Source organism: Oryzias latipes, chromosome 21 (genome assembly GCF_002234675.1).
Source record: "Oryzias latipes chromosome 21, ASM223467v1".
Classification (NCBI taxonomy): domain Eukaryota; kingdom Metazoa; phylum Chordata; class Actinopteri; order Beloniformes; family Adrianichthyidae; genus Oryzias; species Oryzias latipes.
In genome coordinates this window covers 18,463,706-18,487,944 of record NC_019879.2, presented here as the reverse complement: position 1 = coordinate 18,487,944, position 24,239 = coordinate 18,463,706, and the positions used below count along the sequence as shown (strand labels likewise).

Below are 24,239 nucleotides of genomic sequence, written 5' to 3'. Positions count from 1 at the left end.
GTTGGGCCTATGTCTCTGAAATTCTCTTAATAATTAAAAACCGCATATTTGAAAAAGTAATTGCTATTAAAATATATACATATTTTTAAAGAAACTTCTTAAAAGGCATTGGTTGCATTTGTTGCTTTAGCCGAGTTTTAAAAGAACAAATTTGTTTTCTCTGAGCAATCTTGTTTTTTATAAAAAAAAGATTTTTTAAAAATACAATAAAAAAACTGTTTGGACAAAAAGGCTTAAACCTACTTCTAAAATACTAAACTAAAATACCCAACACATAATTATGTATTCCTAAATCACCATCATCAAGGTTTAGAATTATCAGAAGCAAAACCCCAATTATGAATTTTAACAGTGATTATTACACTTAATTTAAAAAGCAGGGGAAAGAAGGAGGATCAGGCTACTAAAAAAAAAATGATACAGAACTGAGTCACTCAGAAACTACATGAACACGTCTATGCACAAACACAAACCTGACTAGGAACTATCTCTTTAGTCTCAGAACTTGACTTTACATACATTGGATTTGCGGGCAGAGTGCTTCAGATTATCCTCAGAGCTGCATTTTGATAGCGACAAATGACCCGAGTCCAGCTTCTTGTTTAAAATTTGAATCTATGAAAAAATAAAGAGAAAGTAATGGCATCTTACCCAGATGTTTAAAAACTTAAAGAAAAGTGTGATAAAGAAGATTGCTCCAAGGCGACAATCTTCAGGTCTTCTTAGCAACATTTTAATCAGCAGTTATTTTCTTAGTGGTTCTCAAAAAAACACCAAAAAGTGTCATGTGATCCAGTGACGTGGTGTACCAGCAGATCTTGGGTCCAGGTCACACTGTGTGCTGCCAGCAGACAAAAAGAAAAGGAGATGGCACGCAGAACTCTCCTCCACACCAAGGAGCCTCTGTGTTTGGTCTCTGCTGGCATGTGCTGGTCCTTGTTTTGCTAAGAGGACAACCAGTGTGCAGGTCAGTGACAGTGAGGCTGGCAGGGAGACTCACAACTGCATCAGCAGCAGCTGTCTAGGGAACTACCACAACCTTGGAGTTGACAGGGAGGCACAAATCACAGGGCGGCTGGACTTTAAAGGTTTATTCTAGAAGACATTTTGCTGCTCATTTAAGTTGTTGGTTCAGCTCTCTGATGCTACGTTCACACCAGGCTCGGAAATGTGTGTTCCACCGACCACTTCCATTGAAAAGTCTAAGTAAATGCGTAAATGCGTGAATGCGCATTTCGGGCTTCCGCATTCAAAATTCTTGATCCACACGTCACAACGCAATTTATTAAGTTTGTTTTCGGGCTCTATGTACAAATGCGTGGCAACTGAACGCACGCAAAAAGTTAAACCAGATAAACTGTGACCAATCAGGGACTTGGATTAGGCAGTGATTTATGGATAGCATCCCTTATAAATCACAGATGTGCCAACCGTTTCAACATTGATCACAGAGGACAAATTAATAATTGCAGTTTGTGCCCAACTAGAATTATATGACGCAAGTCTTTCATTTATCAGAAAAGTGCTGTGAAGGAAAAAGCCTGGAGAAAGATTCACATATGCTAGTCTTGGTTAGTGACAGTCAAGTGTGAATACCATCCAAAAAGCACGTTCTTGAACGCGCATCACATGCCTGGTTTAGAATAACAGAATCCTGCAATAAAACACCCGGAATGATGGAGAATCCTCACAGACAAAGGGAAGCACAAAGTGTCTGAAAAGGAGTAATTTTCTAAATTACCCCAGATAAACGAACGCTGTTTAACATGTAATGATTGTGTGATCATCAAATTGTATACAAAAGTAAAATAGCATTGCATGATTTGATTTTTTTTTAAGTATTTAGGAAAAAAATTTAAGTAGCCATTGTAAAGCTGAAACTCCAGTTTTCCTTTTCATTCTGCTACTTTTTCAGGCTAAATGGTCCAAAAGTGATGGAAGGAAGCCTTATGAATAATGAATGTAGATCATTTTGTTTTAAATGAGCAGATAAACCTAATTCATGTATTATGAATCAAGTCTTTCATTTGTTCTCGTCACGGTACGGGGGTTTGACAGTGTTTTTCTTTTAGGTGTCACTGTGTGAGAGCCGCCCATCCTATCAGAACCCTTTTTGTATTTGCATTTTTATTCTGTTTCTAGCAATTACTGCTGCAAGAACAGCTAAAGGGAGGGTCATGATTCCACTTTTGGGACAAAAACAAAATCGCCTCGTCCACCTTTAAGCAAATTTTCTGACTGATCCTCTGAGAAAACACCTGCATTCGCTCTCGCACTTTTATTGGGTCGCTGTACCTTCAGAGAAAACTTCCATGTCAACTTTATTTTCCAGCTTACAGCTCAACAATCTTTTCTCTTATTTTGACGAAGAAAATGACTACTTTCCTACAGTTCTAATGAGGCCGTCACTGAAGATCTGATGACCACACACGCCGCTGTTTTCATCACAAACTCTAGTTAGAACAAGACATTTGTCAGGCAGAGAGATGAAGCCCGTGTGCCACTCTGATAATGCAGATACTGCAGCGCTATGGAAACAAGATTTCACAAGCTGGCAGAGCTGTCGTCCAAACTTCCTCAACGCACACTGCTCTCAGCTCCTTTGTTCAGACGGACATCAAATTTGTCTAAGCAAGGCAATTCAGAAATTTTCCAATACAGGATGAGGAAGGAAAACAGGATTGTGGGAGAAGAAATGGATGAGCTAGTTCAAGTTTGACATGAAAAATGTAAAAAGAACAGAAACACCACCTGTCCTCCTTTGGGCTGATACTTGATGTTTTCTGTGGAGCCAACCTTGGACTTGATATTCTTGAAGTCCGGAAGTGGTTGGTTGATGATGCGGAGCTGCTTGGGTGTAGTTGCTGGGGATTTAGGTGGGGTGTGAAGAATAGCTACTTTCCTCTCCTGGCAAATCAAACTGAGGGAGCGTGGGGTCCCTCTGGAAGATGAGGAGTAACTCGGAGGGGTTCCAGGGGTGATGGCTGTGGAGCCTGGAGTGCGTGGGGTGGAGTGACCACTGCGAGCCGAGCGGGAGCGCATCGATTCTGTGACTATTATGGTGGAATACAGAAGCACAAAAGCTCAACTATTTGATCTTTACTATATTTAATTTGTACAGTTTTAAATTATTAATTAGTCAATTAAATTATACACTTTTAAGAACTTTCTTTACCTGTCATAGTGGGGGCTCGTCCTATCCGGTGCTCTGCTCTCATCTCTGTGCGTAATGCTAAAAACAACAAAAAATAGGGAGTTCGGGGAATTTTCATCTAAATCTCAATTTGCAAACAAATAAAAGTTTGGTTAAAATTTAATACATAAGCATAAAATGGTTAAAATATCAGATCACAGGTTTGTCTCACACAGAAACAACAGAACAGTGAAATCCACCATGTTGGTTTAGTAAAAGACTTGCCAAATATTGAGTCCAATAAAAATAAAATTGTCAAATAACAAAGATAAACATGTATTAAAAAATAAATAGTGTTTTTTTTGTTCAGACAAAGACCTAAAAATGGCAAATTACTTGACTTTTCACATTTCTTTTATTTTTCAAGTTTTTGTAATTTCATATACGATTACGCACACATCTGAAGAGATTCTTATGAAGAGAATGATTGTTATATATACAAAGGCAGATTTACCTTACACCAAATGTAACTTTGTTAAGATCACTACTTAAAGACCCACTCTGAGGAAAAATTGTGTTTTTACATGTTCTTGTGACATTTTTCTCACGTTGGAGGACGTTTATGAATAAATGAAATTAAGCTTAAAAATGCACTTCTGAGTACTTCTTTTATCTAAATCATTGTGAATCAGGAGCAGACGGAAAAATAAAAAAAAGTTTGTCTGTGCAACGTAAAAGCTACTACTGCAAACCACAAGCTCACTGCTCCGCTCCATTCTGATGCATTTACTTGAAGATAAATACATCTTTAAACATTTTTCTTTTCCTCGTCTGAGGTGGTATCCGACTCAAAACTGTACAGCTGGACAGCTCCAATATTGCTTACCTTTTTTTTTTGCACTGGTAATGTTAGGTTGGGGTTGTGGGGGGGGGCTATGAGCTAGTGGAGAGTGTGTAAACAGATAGATGTCAGGATGTGGGGATGGGCATACTCCACATCAACAGTACTTGTAGTTGAACCTGTACCTGTACTTGGCTGTGGACCCTACCTCTGGCTCGTCTCGAGCCCCCAGCCATCCCCCCACTCATCTGGATGAAGCCCATCTGCTGGACTATTTAAATATGTAGTTGTAGAGTTGGATAAGCAAATTCTGTCTAAGAGTTCTGGTACATCGCCTGTCCGTCCTGGAGGAGGATCCCTCCTTCATGTGGAAATTACTGAGGTTTCTTCTTTTTTTCCGGAAACAATTTGTATTTTTTTAGGAGTTTTTCCTAGCCGTAAAGGAGGGTCTAAGGGCAGGGATGCCCTGTTTAGTTTAGTCTGGTTAGTCCAGTTAAGCCAATACCTATTGAATTCTGTGACTTTATGTTCTTTATAATTCGTGTTTATTACACAATTACGGGTATGAAGCCCATTGAGATGACTTTTGTTGTAAATATTGGGCTATATAAATAAAACTGAATTGAATTGAATTGAACAGTCCCTCCTACAATTCAGAGGTGAATTTCTGATGAACTCCCACTGATCTGCAGAAACTATGTCCTAGAAAACTACACAAGCATATAATGGTAGAATTATCATTAAAAGACCTCTGGAAACATTTTGAAAATAGATCAAATGATGATCGAAGTGGGACTTTAACACATTTGCATTTTTTACATTGTTTTTGCATTGTTTTCAATAGTTTTATCTATTTCTGATGTAAGGGTTTTTAAAAGGTTGTCTCCTCCATGTTTGACAGTTCATGTCACACTTCTTGCTCCCTAAAAAGGTTACTTTAAATATTCTGAAATAAATTACTTTGGAGAAACAATACCTTTATATTTTTTTCCATCAATTGAGTCCCTTTGATTTAGTTTATTAGGATCATTTTAAAGAAGGCAATTTGTGTAAAAGCACTGTGAAAGGAGAAATAAAGAGCCTACATGTTGGTCGACGGGGAGCCGTGGAGCCTGAACTGGTGACGGAGGTCGAACTCTCCTCCATCTCAAATCTGCGAGCCAGAATCGAGGCATGGCGTGGCACCGAGGATCTCTTAGCCGGGCTTCGTGATCCCCCATCCTGATGTTCAGCACACACAAAAGAATGCAAACATTTAACGGTTAGCCGTTATCACCCTGTGCTCGAGGACTTTTAATAAAAGACGACTCCTGGAATCACATCAACAGCCTTCCAGCCACATACCTCAGTGATGTTACCCTTTAAATCTGCTGAGCCATGCAGCTTTGTCAGGGGAAACTGAAGGCTATCTAACCTGGCAGCAGGAGCTCTGGATATGTAGGTTGGAATCTTTGTAAGAGTGAAGTGATGAGGATGACACTGAGATGGTGCACGGATGGTTCCATGATTGAACAGCAAACACAAACAAGTAAACAAAGGATTACTTGTGGATTACTTGTGATCTTTCTGAGATGACAAATGAAATGCCCACACTAGATCTAAAGGGTTTAGCATTTAATTACCCTTAAGAAATGTATGTTTTTTTTCTTGTTTCATCTAAACAAAAATTAAGAAAGCAATAAAATATGACACACAAAGAACCAATAAATGGAAGATGAGAAGGAATGGAGTTTTCTCTAAAGGTGCGTTACTAGATTGTTAACGGGCATTTATGCTCTGCCGTTAAGAGAAATGACATTCAAAATAAAGGAAAAACTCTGGTATTTTTGACACAATAACTGTCATTACCATGGTGGAGGAGTAAAATGGAGTCACGACCACAGCTGCTGGAGAAATGTCAAGGGGGGGATTCAACACCCACTCAGGAAAAGAAAACACTCTGACTAGATCTGTCTTCGTAGCGGCAGAAAACAACATTTAACATGGCAATTTTTTTTATGCCATTGTTTTAAAAAGTTTTAACAATTATCATCATTACAAAGAAAGAATTATGCCATTATTGCACCAAAAAAAATGTACTTTGTATTTATGAGACACAAAAATACTACGGTAAAACTGAAACAATACTTATCTGAAGCATTACTAGAGCTGATTCAGTTTAAATGAATTTTAGTCATTTATCTTTAATTATTCATCATTTTGTTTTTCTTTACTTTGATTGGTTTTAGTGCCAAAGATCCTGTTGGTGTCCGTTTGCTGTACTCACCGATACTCTGTCATGAGATTGCCTGGCGACGCTGAGAGGCCGGCGGCTGTCTGGTAGAGTCTCTGAAGGACAAGAAAAAATGGTGCTCCTGAAGCCTTCAAGTGTTCTTTGACTTTTGAGAACTAAATCCTTTTGTTCGAACGGTTATAATAATGTAAAAAGAAACCAGGATTCTAGAAGAATTTCTCATCTTCCCACCATTTCTTAGTAAACACCTAAAAATGAGTTTGATGAGACTCTGTTGTTGCCACGGATTGATTAGCTAATGTAAGATTTTCAGTGTATAACAGAATGCATGAGAAGAATGCCAGAGCATCTATTTTGCAAGGAGATCCTCATCTATAATAACTTATGGGAAAAAGAGCAATTCTAAGCATTGTTTTAGGCTTCAGATAAGAATAAAATAGAATAGAATAGAACAATGTCATTTTTGAAAGCTGTTGTTACACTGAATGATTTCTCCTGTATTTTTAAACTTCAAAATAACGCAGGAAGATGCAATCGTAATTTAAAGTGAAAGGTGAAAGTGGACAGTCTTATATTAAACCCTACAGTTTAAAAATAATGTATTTATTGAATTCTTGTTATAAATTCTCTATTTTACGAATTATTTTTTCCTCAATGTTTTCTCTGTTAAAGCTCCTGGTGACACTGAGGCTGTGTCCGAATTCTTTCACTACTATGATGTACTATATAATGCATCCGCCATTTTGTAGTGCAGTCTAAATCTACAATTCGAAAATCCAGTGCCCTAGAAATTTCCCAGAAGTCTCTACGAAAAACCAGTTTGCATTGATGCTCACAAGGCTGGGGGATTTAGACCATAATGTAATTTTTATATTTTGTTTTTTTTCTTATGTATTTTTTTATAAACCATCCAAGTTTTCATCTTTAGAACACAGTGGATTTGTAAAAAGCCTTCATAAAAAGTTCTTATTTTAATAGGTTTTTACTTCGGGAAACCAGTGAAATTATACTTGTCATTTTTAAAAAAAAAAGTGTAGTTTGCATTGTGTCTGAATTGCTTTCAAAACCCAGGGCACTAGATAGTCCAGTACTATGTCTTTTCTTTTTGTAGCTAGGGAGTAAGAAGGGAATCTGAACATAGCCTCAGCTTCCTCGAGTCTAGTGGAATTTTGATCCATTTTAAATCCATTACAGAGCAAAGCTGCAAAGATTTGAAAAAAGCTTCAAAAGATGCTATATTTGCTCAAAATAAACACATCTGAAAAATAGTGTAAATCTCTGTGAACTGTTGCCTTATTTTGTTTGACATTTCATCCAGGAGGTTTCGTGAACCAGTGCCATAAAAATAAAAAAATAAAAAACATCTGACTGTAATGCCCTATTACTGTGTGATAGGTTAAAAAGACCAAAGGGGAGCAGGTTTGGTGCTCTGCTGAACACTGAAGCACTGCGCTTTGACAGTGTCGTCTGGAGTCTAACAGGAGTGTCATTCAGCTCAGGTCGACACACTTTTTATATTGGCTAAGAGAATCAACCTCTTCAAAAAAAATTGGTCATATCGATAAAGAATAGAAATGTATTAAGGTGTCCTATTTTATTTTTATTTTTCACACAACCATATGTGCTTCCTGAACAAATTTATCCATAAATGAGTATTTTAATTTAGCATTTCTGCTTCTGCCAGATTCTGTGAGAGCAAGTTGTTTCCGGTGTAAAAGCTTTGTTCTTCAAAGACTTGGCGCATGAAAACACATATAATGGGGGATTTAGAATTATGCAAGGCATCTTCCGGAACATAATCTAACTGGGGCAATGTGGGAGTGCAGTGGGCTTTTTTTATCTGACACAAAATTCAGTCTGTCAAGGGAATATAAGCTCTGCTAAGGCTTTGGGACAGCAGGTTGATTAGACTCAAACTTATGAATGCACAAAGAAAAACAGATTATTAATTGCTTGATTAAAGAAAACTAAAAAAAATGCAAATATAAAAAAGAGGATTTAAGATTTCCTGGAGAGAAAAATTAGTAGTCAAACAAAAAATTACCCACTCACATAAAATCAGTGTCACCTTTGTTTTAATCCCACACTAAGACACAGACGTATAAACAACAAAAAAATAAAAGAATTGAACAAAAAAGCACATCCAGCACAGATAAGGAAAAAAAAACGTGTTTTATTGAAAGCAAAAATGCAGAATTGCAGACAAAAATAAACAAAACTCCAAACATAAACATTGAAAAAATATAATACAATGAAAGCGGATGTGATACATTGATGCCTGTTGTCACCTGTGTGCCTCCTTCTGGGACAGGAGTGGTGCTGGGCGGGCCGCGTCTGGCGAGCTGCTGGCTTTATCGAACTCCTCTTGGATGGAGAAAGACTCTGAGTCTCCACTTTTTTGGTGAGCTCAGTTTTTCGTAGTATAGCTACATAATGAAACGAAACAAGGCCAAGTGATTAAAACAGAAATATGCAGCAGTAAGCAGAAATAAATGCTGAGTCATGTCATAATGGTTGGTGGTAAAAACCTTTAGAAACTTAGCTAATAAAAATGAATAACAGTAGTATTAAAACAAAGTCAATTGAGCCCTGTAGACAGACATTTTTACCAATATTTCTGCATTTCCACATTATGAATGTTGGAACAGACCATTGCAGGATTGATTTAAAGACCCACTCTGTTCTTTTTTTTCATCTACTTTAAAAGTATTCCCAGTGATTTTTTATGATTCATTAGAATTAGAGCTAAGAGCTCTCTGTTCACAGCCCCTCACACCCCCAACCTAACATTACTGGTACAATATTGGAGCCATCCAGTCATACAGTTTTGGGCCAGATGCCAAAATCTATATACTCTTAGAATTGCAACCCTGCTATAGCACATATAAGAGGGGTTTCCTTATCATCTTTCAACTCCTGCATTTTTTTGTCTGCTCCAGATTTAAAATGATTTGAATAAAGAAACATTCAGGGAATGCAATTTTGAGCTAAACTTATTTTTAGAAGTTCTCCATCATTAGAAAAGTCCCACAAGAACATGATAAAACACCAAAAACATGATTTTCATTGGAGTGGGTCTTTAATTAAAACAGGTCTGTCTAACTTTGGGTTTTCAGGTCTGCCACCCTCCCTGTTTTCTAGATGTCTCTGCTTTCTGCTGATTTACTGACTCAGGGCTGATTTACACTGGTCAATTTGCAGTTCCTTTTTGTTACGGTGACACAAAAATATAGAATGTTTATTAGTCAATCACCAATCAATGATTGTCTCTCTGCAACGCAACAAACTTTGTGCGAGAATTCTATTTCCAGTCCGTTGACCTGTCAATTTTGCAGCAAAATGTCTGAGAAAATAAAAACAGGTTCAGGTTTCTAAATAAAACTTTCGTCGTACTTTCAAAATAAAAATGTTTACGATTTTACCACCGGCGCCCATTTTCGCCTTAGACAGTAAAACCATAAGTACATGCTGAGTCATGTTATAACACAAAACATGCTTTTACAAGGAGTCAGTGAGGAAGGAAAGGGCAGAAGGACTGATTGCCAAAGCTTTGGATAAACTAATCGACACGGGGGTGGCAGGATAAACCACTCCTCGGGTAATCAGGGGGAGGTGGGGTGGACCAGAGAAAATGTAAATTAACTGTTGGTCATCGGACGGACTCCCCACGCAACACAAGGGAGACGCACTGCATTCTGACTTATTTAGGTAATCAGCTTTGAGACACAAAGGGAGATAGCAGGGTGATCTTGAAAACCAGATCTGGAAAGTAAAACTGTTTGAAAAGATTAAAGATCTTCCATTTTAGCTGTTGGTGTCACCTTAGAAGCTTTTGGTAAATCAAAGCTGAACTTGCACCACTTTGTGAAAGTATACTACTACTGTCACTTTATCCTTTTCATGCAAATACATGATGACTCCTGAGTGACCACATTCAAAAATCATTAATGATGTAATCATGAAGAGGGTAAAGGTGAACCTTTTTTCTTCTTGACCTCCTCCCTGGGAACATTGACTGGTTCTTTCCGGACAGGTTTGCATTCAGGTGTGAAGACTCGTCCTTTGGCTCGACCTCCTTTGGCTTTAATGGGCCTTTCCTGTTTCTTCTGGTGTTGTGTTTGTTTGATCTGGAGCACAGAGGCCTTTTCAGCTGCTGCAGGCACTTTGGGCAAAGGTTCGATCTGCTCTGTTGCCATACTCTTGTCATCGTCTGACAAATGGGACATTGAAAAGGCTGTTAGTATTTTCAGAACTGACATTATGGCAGAGAAGAATGAATAAATGACATAACATAACAAAAAATAGATCCAACCTTGCGTGTCTACCCAGGAGCTGTCCAGTATGGAGTCATCCACTGTGGTTTCATCTCTGTCATAGCTTTCTGTTAGCCCCTCTGGCTCGATTGACATACCCTCTCTTCCTTGGGAGATGGGAGCAGCATCGAGAACATCATGCACCTCCTCTTGACTTGTCTCCTCTATATCTGCTTCCTGGGCCAACTCGACAGACTCCTCCTCTTCGTCTTCTTCGTCTTTCTGGTCAGCAACACAAAAGGCTTTGTCCTCAGGCGGAGCGGAGAAACGGACGCTGTGCCCCGGTGTTTCCGATTCGTCGATCGTCTGTACGACGGTGATGAAATCATCTTCAACCATCACCACGGATTCGATGGCGCTGGCTTTCTTGGACACGTGCTCGTCTTTCAGGTTCCCAGTTGCGTCTCCTGGCAGAGTATTAACGGCAGCATTTTCCTCCTGCTCTCTCAAGTCCACGTCCACCGAAAGGTCAACTTTCTTTCTTTCCATCTCAGCTAGTTTTTCTTGCAGCTCTTTCTCTAACTTTTCCTTTTCTTCTTCTGTCTTTTCTTTCTCCATTCTTTCCTGTTCCAGTTTTTCCCTTTCCGCTTGCTCCACCTTTTCCTTCTCCTTTTCTTTTCTCTCTCTTTCCTCCTTTTCTTTTAAATCTTTTTCCTCTTTCTCTTTTCTTTCTCTTTCCTGCTTTTCTTTGAACTCCCTCTCCATATTTTCTTTCTTTTCCCTCTCTTCCTTTTCTTTCCTTTTATTTTCCTCCTTTTCTTTCAGCTCCCTTTCCTCTTTCTCTTTTTTTTCCTTTTCTCTAAGCTCCTTTTCCTCTTTCTCTTTCTTTTCCTTTTCCTCCTTTTCTCTCAGCTCCTTTTCCTCTTTCTCTTTCTTTTCCTTTTCCTCCTTTTCTCTCAGCTCCTTTTCCTCTTTCTCTTTCTTTTCCTTTTCCTCTTTTTCTTTCAGCTCCATCGCCTCCTTTTGTCTCTTCTCATTCTCCTCCTTTTCTTTTAGTTCTCCCTCTTCTTTTTCTTTTTCTAATTTTTGCATATTCTCCTGGTCATTTTGCTCTCCTTTCTTTTCCGTTTCTTTCAGCAGTTTTTGATCATGGTCTTCCTCTTTAGTCTTTCTCTTTAGTTCATCTTCCTCTTTCTTTCTCTCTGTTGCTTCTGTGTCTTTTTCTTCCTTTGATTTCCTCTCAGTTTCATCCTTCTCTTCTTTGTGTACTGCTGACACGGGGGAAGCTACTCTCTTCGGGGATCCATACACTTCCTTCTGCCTAAATTTGGATGGTGAGAGCACTGGGGAGAGCAGCTTGTCATCGTCAATGTTGCTCTCCACAGACGAAGTTGGGGAGGTTTTCACAGGTCTTGCAATTCGGTCTTTGGCCATGCCGGTCGACTGGTACGCGTCTTCTGCGTCCACCTCCTCATAAGCTTCTTGGTGGACCAGCTTAACCTTCTCCCGGAGCTCCTGCAGCTCTCTTTCCTCCTCCAAACTGAGAGGCCTATCCTCCATCTCTAGTTTGCGGATCTGCCTCTCATAGTCTGCAATCTCTGTCTCTGAGGCCGACCCTTCACCGCTGCCTTGACGCTCAGACTCACTTCCTGACCTCTCACCTCCTTCTAGAGTCACTGTTACGGTTGGAGTCACAAAAGTCTCACTTAGCTGAGCAGGTGGGGTTTCTGGCACAGACTTCACTGGCTGACTGTTCACCACATCATCTTTTGTTTCGTTATTTGAATCACCTTGATTCTGGTTAATCCTCTCACTGGCATCAGCCTCTCCTATTGGCTCCCCGTGATCTTCCACAGACATATCTCGAACTGCTAATTTCCTCGCCTGCTCAGCCACTTTCTCCTCCAGGACAGAGGGGGTGAAGACTTTTGCAGCTGTCTCAGTGGGGCTGAACACATCTGCAGGAGACGGCATGGGTCCCGAGTATTCACTGAACACACAATATCCCATCTCTTCAAGCTGGCTCTCACTTTTTCTTGCCCCAGGGCTCTGCTCTCCTGACACCAGGCTGGCCATTGGATCATGAGTAAAAGCAGGAACATCTGCTTGACTTGACTTTCGCTTGATGATTTCCGGGTCTGTATTTTCAGAAGCCAGTCTAGAGCGGGTTCCAGCGAGGTCAAGCATCTCTGGCAAGTCTTGTGCCATTGCCGTGCCATTTTTGTAGTTCGTACAGGGCTGAGGGGATTCTGGAGATTTTGGTTCTGGGCTTGTTTTTGGAGGCGGTTCAGCGGTCTGAGGTGGAGATGAGGAGTCTGAGGTGACTGAAGCAGCAGTCTCCAAGATAAGGGGTGGAAATGGCTGAGGTTTATCAACAGATGGTGTTGACACTGGAAGGTAGTTGGCTGACTCATCTAGGCTCCCGCTAGTTAAAGACATGATGTCTGTCGCCAGTGGGGAGAAGTTGAGAGATTTTCCCTGCCCGCTTTGGTCCAGTGCTCCTATGGTGATGTTAAGTGAGTAACTCCTCTGGTCTAAAGCGAGTTTACCGGGCGAAAGCCTGCAATCACCACTCCTATCAGGGGCTGCAAACAGTCCAGTAACATCCGCTACACCTTTTTTAGACTCAGGCTCATCCTTGGCTTCAGCTAGCATGCTGTAGCTCCTCTCCTGAGACCTAGAGTTATCCACAGTGCTCTTTTCAACTGCTCTACTCAGTTCTAAATAACCTTCACTTTTACAGTGCTGAGGTTCTTCAACCTCAATGGCTGACGTTTCAAAATATGCTGACATGCCTGATCTGTCCCCGGCATCTTTCTCCAAGTCCCCTGCTTCATCCTTGACTCCTACAGCAGAGAATTCAGATGGAGCGCCAATACTGCTGAACTCCACCACCTCCACCGATGGCTGCTTTTCCGACACAGTGATTGGCTCCCCGTACGTGGGCTGAAGTGTGAATGACTTGACTAAGTGCTTGTCTTGTTTTTGTACATCTGAATGTACATAGGATGGCATATCCATGGTGGGGCTCTCTGGTACGACCCGTTCACCAGCAAAGAACTCTTGCATTTGGGGCTCGTAAAATTCTTCCGGTCGTTTCTCTGACCCGATGCTGTCAGGGCTCATGGACCCGCTGTCCTGCTTGTCCGATTCCATCTTCAAAGCTGAAAAGACATCTGTAAGTTGACTGTTTCTGCTTCCATGAAAAATATATTTATCGCTAATGCATGCTGTGATATAAATTTATTTCATTTACGCCAAGGACTAGAAAAGCTGTCAGAGTAACAAGCAAAGCTCTCCTTAGAAACTTACAGCACGACACGGCCGTCATAGAAGAACTGCGGCGAGTTTATGGGCATCGCCAAATCACAGATGAGTGAAAAATATGAGATGGAGTAGCGGAACCAGCATGATGCAAGTCTGATGCTGCTGTATGAGAGACAAGTTATGACAGAAGGCTCCATGCATTGAACAACATCTAATGAGAGGCATGTATGTCATTCGTCAAGAATACTGTACAGATTATACAAAAAATTCTCTTTTTAAAAGTTTGTCAGTATTTATAGACTTATAATGTTATGTTCACGCCGGGCATGTTACGCGTGTTCATTAACGCACTACATGTGCATTATTGAATGCCTGTTTAGCATTCGGTGTTCATACTGAGCTGTCACTACTCGATACTATCGCATGGAGCTATAGTTGGAAGAGACATTGAAATGGTGCAAATCTCGTAAATCCTGCCTCAGGCTTTTTCAACCAAATCTGAAACACTGATTGATCAACTACACGTTCAACCACATTTAATAGACACGCGTCCATTTTGTACATAGAACCTGGAAATGGTCTTAAAAATGTATATAGCTATGTGTGAATGTGACAGTTTTTCCCAAAATCTGCATGCATTAGCATTTACATAGACTTTTCTTTGAAAGTGGTCGCTTGAACGTGTGTTGCCAAAGGCGGTGTGAACACAGCTTAAGAGTTCATTATGTTTAGTTTTCTCTGAAAAAATCATGAGTACAGAATATTCTGTGAGAAGAACAGACAAATGCCATACTTTGCCACCAGAAAAGACCAACAAAAAAGTCAACTGAAATGAACACAAAAAACTTTAAAAGAAAAACAGAACAAACTGATTTATATGTTGATGTTTTAGCTATAGCTGTGTTTTTAAGCATAAAGCAGCCAGAGCACAGCCTCCTGCAAACCCTTTGCTAGGAGCTATAACCATCATATCAATGATGCACATTGAAGAGCTATGAAAAATGGTTGCACAAAATACGCATCACCAAGCTGTTACATCTGAGCGCGATGTAAAATCTGCAAGCCCATACGGTGAGGAAATTAACAGAGAGCACTATATGCTTAGCAACACTTCATATCATCATACCAACACAGAACAGCCGGCCCCAGAAACCACAGCGAAGAAAAGAAAACACAAGCCAGGACGACTGGCCGATAAACCTGCTTGAGTAAAGCAAAAAACAATGTGGCTCTTTTCACCAACAAGCCTGTGTTGCCTTGCAGCCGCAGCAGAGGACGGAAGGATTACTGGGCATTCCGCTTGAATTCTTATGCCAATGTTATTTGCTTACTTCTAACACAGCGAACAATGCAGTAAACATGCAGGTAGGGAGAGCAGAGGGCAGGACACACCTGTGTCAGGGAAATCATCACCCTCTACTTCCTCCTCCTCCTCCTCCTCTTCCTCTCTGCTCATAGAGCTTTCTGCAGCAGCATTAGCTGCTTCACCCGGCTCCAGGTCTACTTCCTGGGCCTCGTCTACGTCGTCTGTCTGATTTAAGAGTTCAGCTTGGGGGCTGTCCAGCTCGGGCTCCTCCCCACTCCACTGCTGCTCATCAAGAGCTGTCTCCGACTCTGCTGCCTCTGCACTTTCCTCCTCCTCCTCCTCTTCCTCCTCTTGGAATTCAGCTGTAAGAGCCTCCATGGTCTCTTCTTTTCATAAACAAGATGAAAGGGGGGAGACACATTAAGACTACAGGCAACACAGACTTGGGTTATGAGAGAACACAACTCATGAGGGGACACTTTCAGCTCTGTGAAAAGATAACCTTGTGTTTGTTTGTGTGTTTACATATTCAGGCACATTTGTGGTTTGGAGTGTTGTTCTACATTGTTTTCATCCTATGTGAGAGTCTTCAACGATAAACATCTACCTTACTGTGAACCAGTTCCATCCGAGCACTTTGTTTCAGGCAGATGGTAAATGGCGATAAAGCATTATATGAAAGCACATCCTGTGTAAAACCCATAATATTCCTGAAAACAATATTTAGTAAAAAAGCAATGGGTCAGGATTTTTTTTTTCAAAATGGGACTGAAAACACCTGGTATGTAGCATGTGAGGTATTTTTCATTGTTTTTTTTTTAATTGGCAAAAACTTAGAAGAAGTTGGTAAGAACAAAGTATGTTTGGCCAAAGCACGCGCACAGACTTCTAGAAAAGCTCTAAAAACGATTGTAAATTTATGACTAAAAGGCATTCTTGTACATTCACGGTACAAACTCGATTCATTCTTATCCTAAAAAAACAACAAAAGAAACATCCAGAGTATGTTATTGGTAATCTGGCCAAACTTGATGCCAAATGATCCGTGATTGTCATTGTAGTTGTTTTCAAATAGGAAACTTGTTACTTTTAACTTGTAACACCTTAAACCTAAAACATAACCTAATGCATGTGCATTAGCACACCTATGATTGCAGCAGCACTTTGCTACTATGCTTGTCTGACCCAGACCCTTGCCCAAAAGCAGTCCAGACACTAATGCACAAATACCTGTTAGCAAGATGCTAACACCATTAGCAAAATCTTAAACCTTCAGGTTTAACTCTCTTCAATTTTACTAGTTTTGGAAACTAATTTTGTCTTTATTTTGTGTCAAGGAGTGGTGACTGTATCAAGTCTCCATGACTTCACTGTTTTAGCCTCTTTTGAAATAATTTGGAGTTAATTAACTGACACACTGGTAGGTATATTTTGATGAATTACACAGTCTATGGCTAAAGTCTTTGCATTTAAGGGTGTATTCAGTCTGGAAAAGTCTGTCGGTCCGGCTCAAGTCCGCTTAATTTAGTCCGGATTGAGTCCTGAACCTTGCGTTTGGTCTTTTCTCAGACTGCCGACTACCAGACAGTTCTGATTGGACCTAAAGCTTGTAAACAAAACCATTCTCTCTTCAGTCATTGGCCAAGAATTACGCTTTGCTATCCTTGTCAGGATAGTTCACTTATTGAAACTTTATATTTCGCTCAACACTTTTGAACATTTGCATCAACATTGGGTACGACGCTTTTTGTTGTTCTGGCACAGCGGAGGCATGCTGAAAGGTGGTTGCTGAGAAGGCGACCACAAAGAAGCTACGCTGATGGGTGTTTATGGCATTTACATGTAGATTGTCAGGAAAACAGTGAGAAGCAATGTGTGTCACGTTAAAAAAATGTTTAGGAGCCCGCATTTATCCAACCACATTTAAGTTGTTTTGCTCCAAGCATGGATATTCAGTTTGAGGAAACTCAAAACAAACTGAAATTATATCGGATTGGGAACTGAACTGAAGCCACTTTAGAAGATGGGTCAGAGAGCGGTTCCTGGTCCCAGACCGAGGGTCCACTTAGGATTATTCAGACGGAAAAGTTTTTTTGGATTATCGGGGAAAACGAAGTCTAGTTCACTTATAGCAAACAAAATGTGTCCAGTCTGAAAACACCCTAAAACATTGGTTTAGACTTTAAAAAATAAAGAACATTAAACAAAGCTACACTTTTTACTGATATATAATTATGTTTCAGACAAAATGAAAACTTTGAGCATAACAAAATACAAAAAGAAACTATTGCCATTGAAAATATTTTAGAAATAATAAATACTATGTTTTCATAAAACCATAAAGCTCACCTGAGCACCAAATATTATCTTAATGTGATATAAAAATAACTTTATAAATGTTTGCAAAAGCCTTTAAAGTGAAAAGCTGATGCCATGTTTGTTCAGTGTATTGACAGCTGAGTGTGTGTTTGTTGGTGGTGTTGGAGCTGAAAGTCTTCCTTGGTGCCACACAGTGCCAGTAGAGTTAGAGCTGATATGTGGAAAGGAACTGACGGAGCACACGTTTTAGAAGAAAGGCAAAATTCACAAATGAACCACAGGACAAGTCTGAAAGATATTCGCTCTGTGCATAAAAGTCATGCACAGTTTTGTTTTGTTTTTTTGAGACATTTATCAAAGACACCGATCTTAAGTAATGTCCCAAAAAGTCAGACTTGTGGATCACATGTTCTTTAAGGTGGGAGTTTTCACTGAATGAAGCACTGCTTTTGTGTAGATGTTAATGCTATGTGTTGATGTTCATGGTGTGGCAACCACAGGTAGCGATGGATTTCGGTAGGAATGAACAAAAATAGGGAGGGCTATTAAATCAACACACATTTTGGGTGGACGCACATCACGAGGAGACACAAACCTCACGCAAAAACAGACGAAGGGACAAGCTGACCGACGGAGAGATGACAGGAAAAACGGAGGAAGGTATGAAGGGAGGTCAAACCACACAAGAAGAAGAAAAAAAAAGAAGAGAGGAGATGAGGGGAGAAAAAGCAAAGAGGAACCATGCGTGGTTCACCTTCAATCTGTCTAAAGGCCACGGCGTGCCCTGTGGGGCGAGCGCCCGAGTGCGTCCACTCTGGGCTGAACAATGGGTGCTCATAGTACTCCTCGTCGGAGTGGTAGGGGTCGTCCTCGGGCACGGAAACAGAGATGGAGGGGGCGAGGAACTTGCACCTCTCCCGAGAATTTTGGAAGCGGCAGAGAGGCCCCGCCTCCTCCTTATCCCCTACATCAACAAACAAGACAGACACAAGGAGAAGAACTGCAGGGAAATCTGGACACAGACTGGAAGAGTGACGGTGAGAGGAAAGGAGGAGGAAAAGAAAACAATGGAGGCAAACCAACAGATGACCATCTTAAGAGAAACACCTGGTAATAATGCTGGCCAAAATTGTAATTTGATTTTATTTTGTTAAAAATGCAAACATACATTCTATGTTCAGTGTATTTTAAATATCAACTCCCCTAACAGCACAAAAAGGATTAAAAGAATAAATTAGAAGCTCAGCATTACGGAAAAAAAATGTTTGAATGCACACAGTTAATAAATTATAAAGTCAAATAATTTGATACATTTTTATGTTATATTTCCTTCACTTTTACTTAGTGACGGTTTAGGTGGAAACGTTTGCGTAGATCCAACAATGAGTGTGTTTTCTTAAGATGGACATTTTTCAGGAAGGAAATTAACTTTCAACAAAAACAACAAAAACTGAAAATCATTTCCAGAGGGAGAAATGTATGAAACAGACAAAGCTCAGCTGAGCGAAACAGACAAAAACACACACACGGGACAGAAGGACATTCACAAGCAGATCAAAAAGGGGGCCAGCCTTTCCAAAACCAACAAACTGAACCTTTAAGAAAAACCACCGCCTCACTTATCAGTGACCAAACTAAATCGACAAAAACAAACCATTTACTAAGCATAGGTATGCTTTAACACTCATTCTGCCAGCAGATTTTACAACGAACCCCTTTTTTCCTAATAGAAGTGAATGCACAAAGACAAAAATACCCCAAAAGTGTGTGCTTGGCAGCACAAATGAATCAGATAAGCAAAACTTTAGCCTCAACTTTCAGTAATCAGTGTTACACTTTAACAGTACTTTTTTTACAACTACTAAGCACACATTAAACAGAACCGTTTTCTTGGGTTAAATGGTGGTCAAAAAGGAAATAAACATAAAAACTTGAAATACTACTATGAATATCATACTTAGGATTGACAACAACATATAACCTACTTTTGAAAGCTCCATAAGCTAAAAACAGCAGATCAGTATTTTGTTATTATCCTAATGTCTGAAATGTTGCCACAGCCAAACAAAACTTTAAAAAAAACAGACAGCAGACGATAACAGGAAACACAACACCATGAGAGTCAACATGCAAAACTTAGAAGTTCTGAGCCAAACGAGAAAAAGTTGGAGAAAAACCCTAACAAGATGATATGTTCATGTGGGTGTGAGGCCGATGACAAGGGTGGTATAAAGAGTGACGTGTGGGTCATGCATGTACTGTAGGTGCACCTTCACACGGGAATAATGGCCATGACAATAAAGTGAATCGGTTCCAATTGTGATGAAGAAGACAAAGTAGGATCTCAGAAGAATCAGATGACAGGAGAAAGGCAACAGATTTCTGCTTTTCTAGTTGGTTTCCCGAGTAAGTCTCAGTGTGCTGTTTGTTCCCCTGGAGGTGTGTAAGTCCCTGGGGGTGGGAGGGTTTGGTAGATGCTAGTTCGTGCCAGCAAACTGGAGTCCAAGTGTGTCCGTCAAGGACTTAAAAAGAAAAGGCAAAGATTTGTTTTGAAGATTTTTGTTCTTTTTACCCTTAGCCTACCTTTTTCTGCAGGACCAAAGTGCTCAGCTGCAGGTGAGGGGGGCGGGGACGGAGGCAAATTGGTTGTATCTTCAACTACAATGAAACCAACAATAGATGATGAGCCAAGGATATCACTGCACAGGTCACAAACACCCTTTAAACATGTGTTTTCACCTTTTTCAGATAATACACTACACAAGCAGAGCTGAAAGGCAATTACAAATGCCTAATGACTTTTATGAATGAAGGATACAAGTCTGTCAACAGCGAAATTTACAAATGTAAAAAAAAACATTAGAATCGCTTAATACAGTTTATCGTTTAGCAGTAGATTGGTAGATTGGTCAACAACGTTTTTCAGAAAATACCTCCAAAAGCTTTCTCCAACTTGGCTTTGATGACCAAGAAGATATATAATCCCTTCAGCTCTTTTCAAGTCATATTAAATAAAGTCACCAGTGGTAATTTAGTCTACACTAAATTATAATATGAGGTTGTTTTCATTTTCTCTTCCCAGCTTTTGCTGCTGACTGTAAATGAAAACTGAACTGAGTGAGCCCTCCTCCCTGTTGTTCCAAACAGGAAATACAGTTAGGACCATAAATATTTATGGTCCTGACTGTACCTGCTGGTGCCAAAAAGCCGAAATCCCATTGAGAAATAAACAGCTACTAGTCACTCTATTTATCAAAATAACCATTACTGCTCCACTGTCTTTTTTAACATGTTCTTCTTAATCCTACTTTTTTTTTTTCATAATTGTTTTCTGTAGTGCAAGATATTGAAGTTTAAGCAGGCCAATCAGATGCCTCAATAAAAGTATGTGGTCTCATGTCGAATGTTCCAAAATGTTTGACTGACAGATTTCATATAGCTCGCCCTCAAGTGGTAGGGGTGTGGCCTTCCTTCAAGCTCACTTGAAGTGAGCTTGATATGTCGTATCGCAAAAAAATGGCGAATGATTTGACTCTTTCGTTTGAAGCAAGCCATTCATTTAGGTGATGTAACACTCACCTGGTCCAGTTCTCAGGTACAGTCAATTGTTTCTACATGTGCGTTTCGTTTGCTTACTGGAGGTGTCTATGTGTGCTGGAAATGTGCTGTATTTTCTTGATGGGAGAGATCCCACCCTACCTTCATGTTTGAACAAAGTCTTTGATACTCGGAGGCAGAAGGGCTAATTGCTGGACAACAAATCACTCATGGGGATGACATACCGGCACTTGAGAGTTGTGCCCATTCTGCACCCGAAGCCACCCACCAGCTGATCCATTGCTCTTTAAACCCCATGTGACATTTACACAGCGGCTATTCCCAACAGTAACTTGTCTGCTGCAGACGTCTGGTCTCACCTGAAGGCAGCCGTTGAGTCTCCTGTTCTCCCTTCAGGACTGCCACCGCCTCTGCTGTCACTTCCTGAACAATCCTCGCAGACACTTGCTCTGGCAAAAACACCAGATGGAAAAAAATTATGGATTCCAAAAGGGAGTTATTTAAAAGGTACAAATGAGAATAATCTTTTAGATTTAACCGCCAAAACCTTATCAAAACGCTTCTAAAGTGAAAGCTAAAGTTGGCAGGAGCTACCAGCTATTTTGTGTTTGGCACCTTTAGTTTTTCCTTATTATAATTTAGTTTAACTGAAACTAGAAAGACTGTTTCCATCCTCAGTAAACAGTCCAGCATGATGTTGCTAAATGGAGCCCTTAAAGGAACAGTGAAGCAAAGAACAAATTAGAACTGGTTTCTCGTCCACACGCAAAAGTTTCACGTGCACACGAGCAAACAAGCGCATGCGCAGTGCACCAGTACTCCTCACCTGTTAATCAAAGCAGGTGAATCCTCTGCGCCTAAACAAACCACATGACTTTAGAACTGGTTTTAGGTGACTTTCAGAGATAACACAACAGTGACGTTGGACAAGCAAAGCTACAAGTTCAAATAAAACTCAAATAGGTCATGTAATTGTGACGAGGTATGCTTTTATTGTGTTAATTCTGGGCTCCTTGTTCTGGACTGTGATACAACGAGGACCTTGTACTCTTGACGGACATGACTCCAAACCAGGCTACAGCTGAGCACCTAGCATCGATTAGCTTTTAGAAGAGACCAGGACATGAAAGGAGGACAGAAAGGAGGTCAAATCAGGGTTTACTTGCCTCCTGGATCTGTCATAGCAGGAGTGAGAAAATCGGCAGTCTCCCCCGGAAGAGGATGAGGACGGGAATGACCCGTCCCCCGGAGAGAACGTGAAGCACTGCCGGCAGCGGTGGAAATACTGGCTATGTTCAAAGTCCCGCCCTAATCCCTAAGTGCTAAAAAACTATGTAGTGCCCTGGACTCTAATAGCAATTCGGACACCATGCTCACTTCATTTTTTATTAAACAGCGAATATGACGTCACCGATTTCAAAAATGGAAAATTTAATCTATAAGAGCGTTTTACGACAACTATTTATGAATCCACTGTGTTCCTATGATGGAAAAGTTAATGGTTTATTTAAAAATAGATTTAAATGCTTTTTTTTCACAAAAAATGTTCAAACGTAGTGCATTGTGGTCTATATTCTCCAATCTAGTGTGCATCGATGCGCACCGGTTTTTTGCAGAGACTTCTGGGAAATTCCTAGGATGCCCGACTTTGGAATTGTAGATCCGGACAGCTCTAATGGCAAACACACTATATAGTGCACTACGTAGTGAGTAATGAAGGAATTCGGACATAGCAACTATCTCATGTGCATCAGTTTGTTTCCTGTGCGCTCAAGAGACCAGTTCTTTTTCTTTTTTTTCTTTTTTTTACTTTGAGGGGGCTCCGTAGAAAAATAAACTTTATGTTTAAGTTTCTTTTAATGACAAAGAGGAAACAGCTACAAGCACCAACAGGATGATAACAAAGATTATCTATATTTTTTTTAATTGTTTTTTTTTTCCGACTTTTTTTTACTGAGTAAATCAGTCATAAGTCAAGCCCTCAAGCCAAACTTTGTATCTATATACATATTTGTCCCTACAGTCAGTTAGTCTTCATATGTGCTACAATATAGGCTTATGAGTTTCTTTTATAACCAGATTTTTATTGAGTTTCATCTTAAACAATCAAGTAGGCATCCACAAACCCAGGATTAAATGAATGTGACTAATCTGGGAACTTCCAGCACTGCCAGCTCATGAGCTCCAGGGAGCTATTTTTAGTTGCAGAGAAAAAGAAATGTTTACCACAAAAACAAGAGGAAAATCTTTACTTCCCAAAAAAGACAGAAAAGGTCTTCTTAAATTAGATCTTCTTAGTGACAGAATCAATTTATAATGTAAATCTATCATCCATTCCCTAAGTGAGAAGTAGAAAATCAAGTTGTGCTTAATTAGAAGGCCTTCCCCAGTTTTGAAGACACATAGATCAACCTGATGTTTCAGCTGATTCTCTGCTTTTTGCTAATTATATCACTGCTATACATAAAGGCTGGTTGAACATTAAACACCCTCTGTGCTTCCCTGCTATGTAACCACCCAGATGTAAAGCAGGGGATAAGGAGCTGCTATCTACTTTTTTACTTTTTCAAATAAAACTTAAAACGTTTTCTGTAATTTTTCCCCTATTAAGGCTGTTTTCTGTGGACTATGCTTCTTCCCTATTTAGCTTTCCCTCAAACATTCTGTATTCCCAAAGTCAGCTCTTTAATCAAAAGCTGATCCTTATTCATCATGTTATTTGACTTGACTAGTTCAGAATTTTAAATAGATGCATGTTGCTTAATTGTATTTAAACACAACTTAATGGTTTAACTTATTTACTCCAGTGAGTTTCTATTTGGAGTGTGACAGATGTCTCGCTTCCTCTGCTCTGTTCTTTTTAGCCTCTTCCTCTTGAACAAAGGTTTAACCCTTTGGCATAGCAGCCATCCCTGTCATTCACAGCCGATTTATTCAGCATCATTGTCTGACTAGACACAAGTTCCTCGCAAGTCAGACTTAATGACTTGAAACTGAATGCAGATTTCCGGAACAGCAACAAAGAAATAAACAGGAGCTCATCACACACGTACCACCATAGCTGAAACCAAGCCTTGCCTAAAAATGTTAAAAGGACACAGCAGTTCCAGATCAGTCTGCTGAAATAAAATCATCCACAACATTTAGAGTTTGCATCCCATCTTTTTACCTACAGAAATAATAAGAAGTAACAGCCAAACAAGCATACCTTCTTAATGGCTCGAAAAAAAGAATCCCATCATAGATGGGGAGCTGACGATGGGAGCGCTTCCTCTCACAGCAGAGAAATCACGACTGGGAACCCTGAGTCAATGCACAGCTCGCCCAGA

The 24,239-nt window shown here is 40.0% G+C and overlaps 1 protein-coding gene across 1 annotated transcript in view; it reads right to left on the bottom strand.

Annotated features, from left to right (window-relative positions):
- LOC101164603 (microtubule-associated protein 2) overlaps positions 1 to 24,239 on the bottom strand; it is an 84,927-nt gene that overhangs the window by 6,665 nt on the left and 54,023 nt on the right. Inside the window, exons 4-15 of the mRNA XM_023951156.1 lie at positions 21,270 to 21,359; positions 19,936 to 20,010; positions 18,107 to 18,316; positions 15,120 to 15,419; positions 11,370 to 13,624; positions 10,520 to 11,141; positions 10,187 to 10,417; positions 8,496 to 8,633; positions 6,241 to 6,302; positions 5,060 to 5,195; positions 3,176 to 3,232; positions 2,752 to 3,053 (exon numbers count right to left, since the gene is read on the bottom strand). Of these exons, the coding sequence (XP_023806924.1) occupies positions 2,752 to 3,053; positions 3,176 to 3,232; positions 5,060 to 5,195; positions 6,241 to 6,302; positions 8,496 to 8,633; positions 10,187 to 10,417; positions 10,520 to 11,141; positions 11,370 to 13,624; positions 15,120 to 15,419; positions 18,107 to 18,316; positions 19,936 to 20,010; positions 21,270 to 21,359 (4,478 nt within the window). The remainder of the gene's footprint in view (positions 1 to 2,751; positions 3,054 to 3,175; positions 3,233 to 5,059; positions 5,196 to 6,240; positions 6,303 to 8,495; positions 8,634 to 10,186; positions 10,418 to 10,519; positions 11,142 to 11,369; positions 13,625 to 15,119; positions 15,420 to 18,106; positions 18,317 to 19,935; positions 20,011 to 21,269; positions 21,360 to 24,239) is intronic.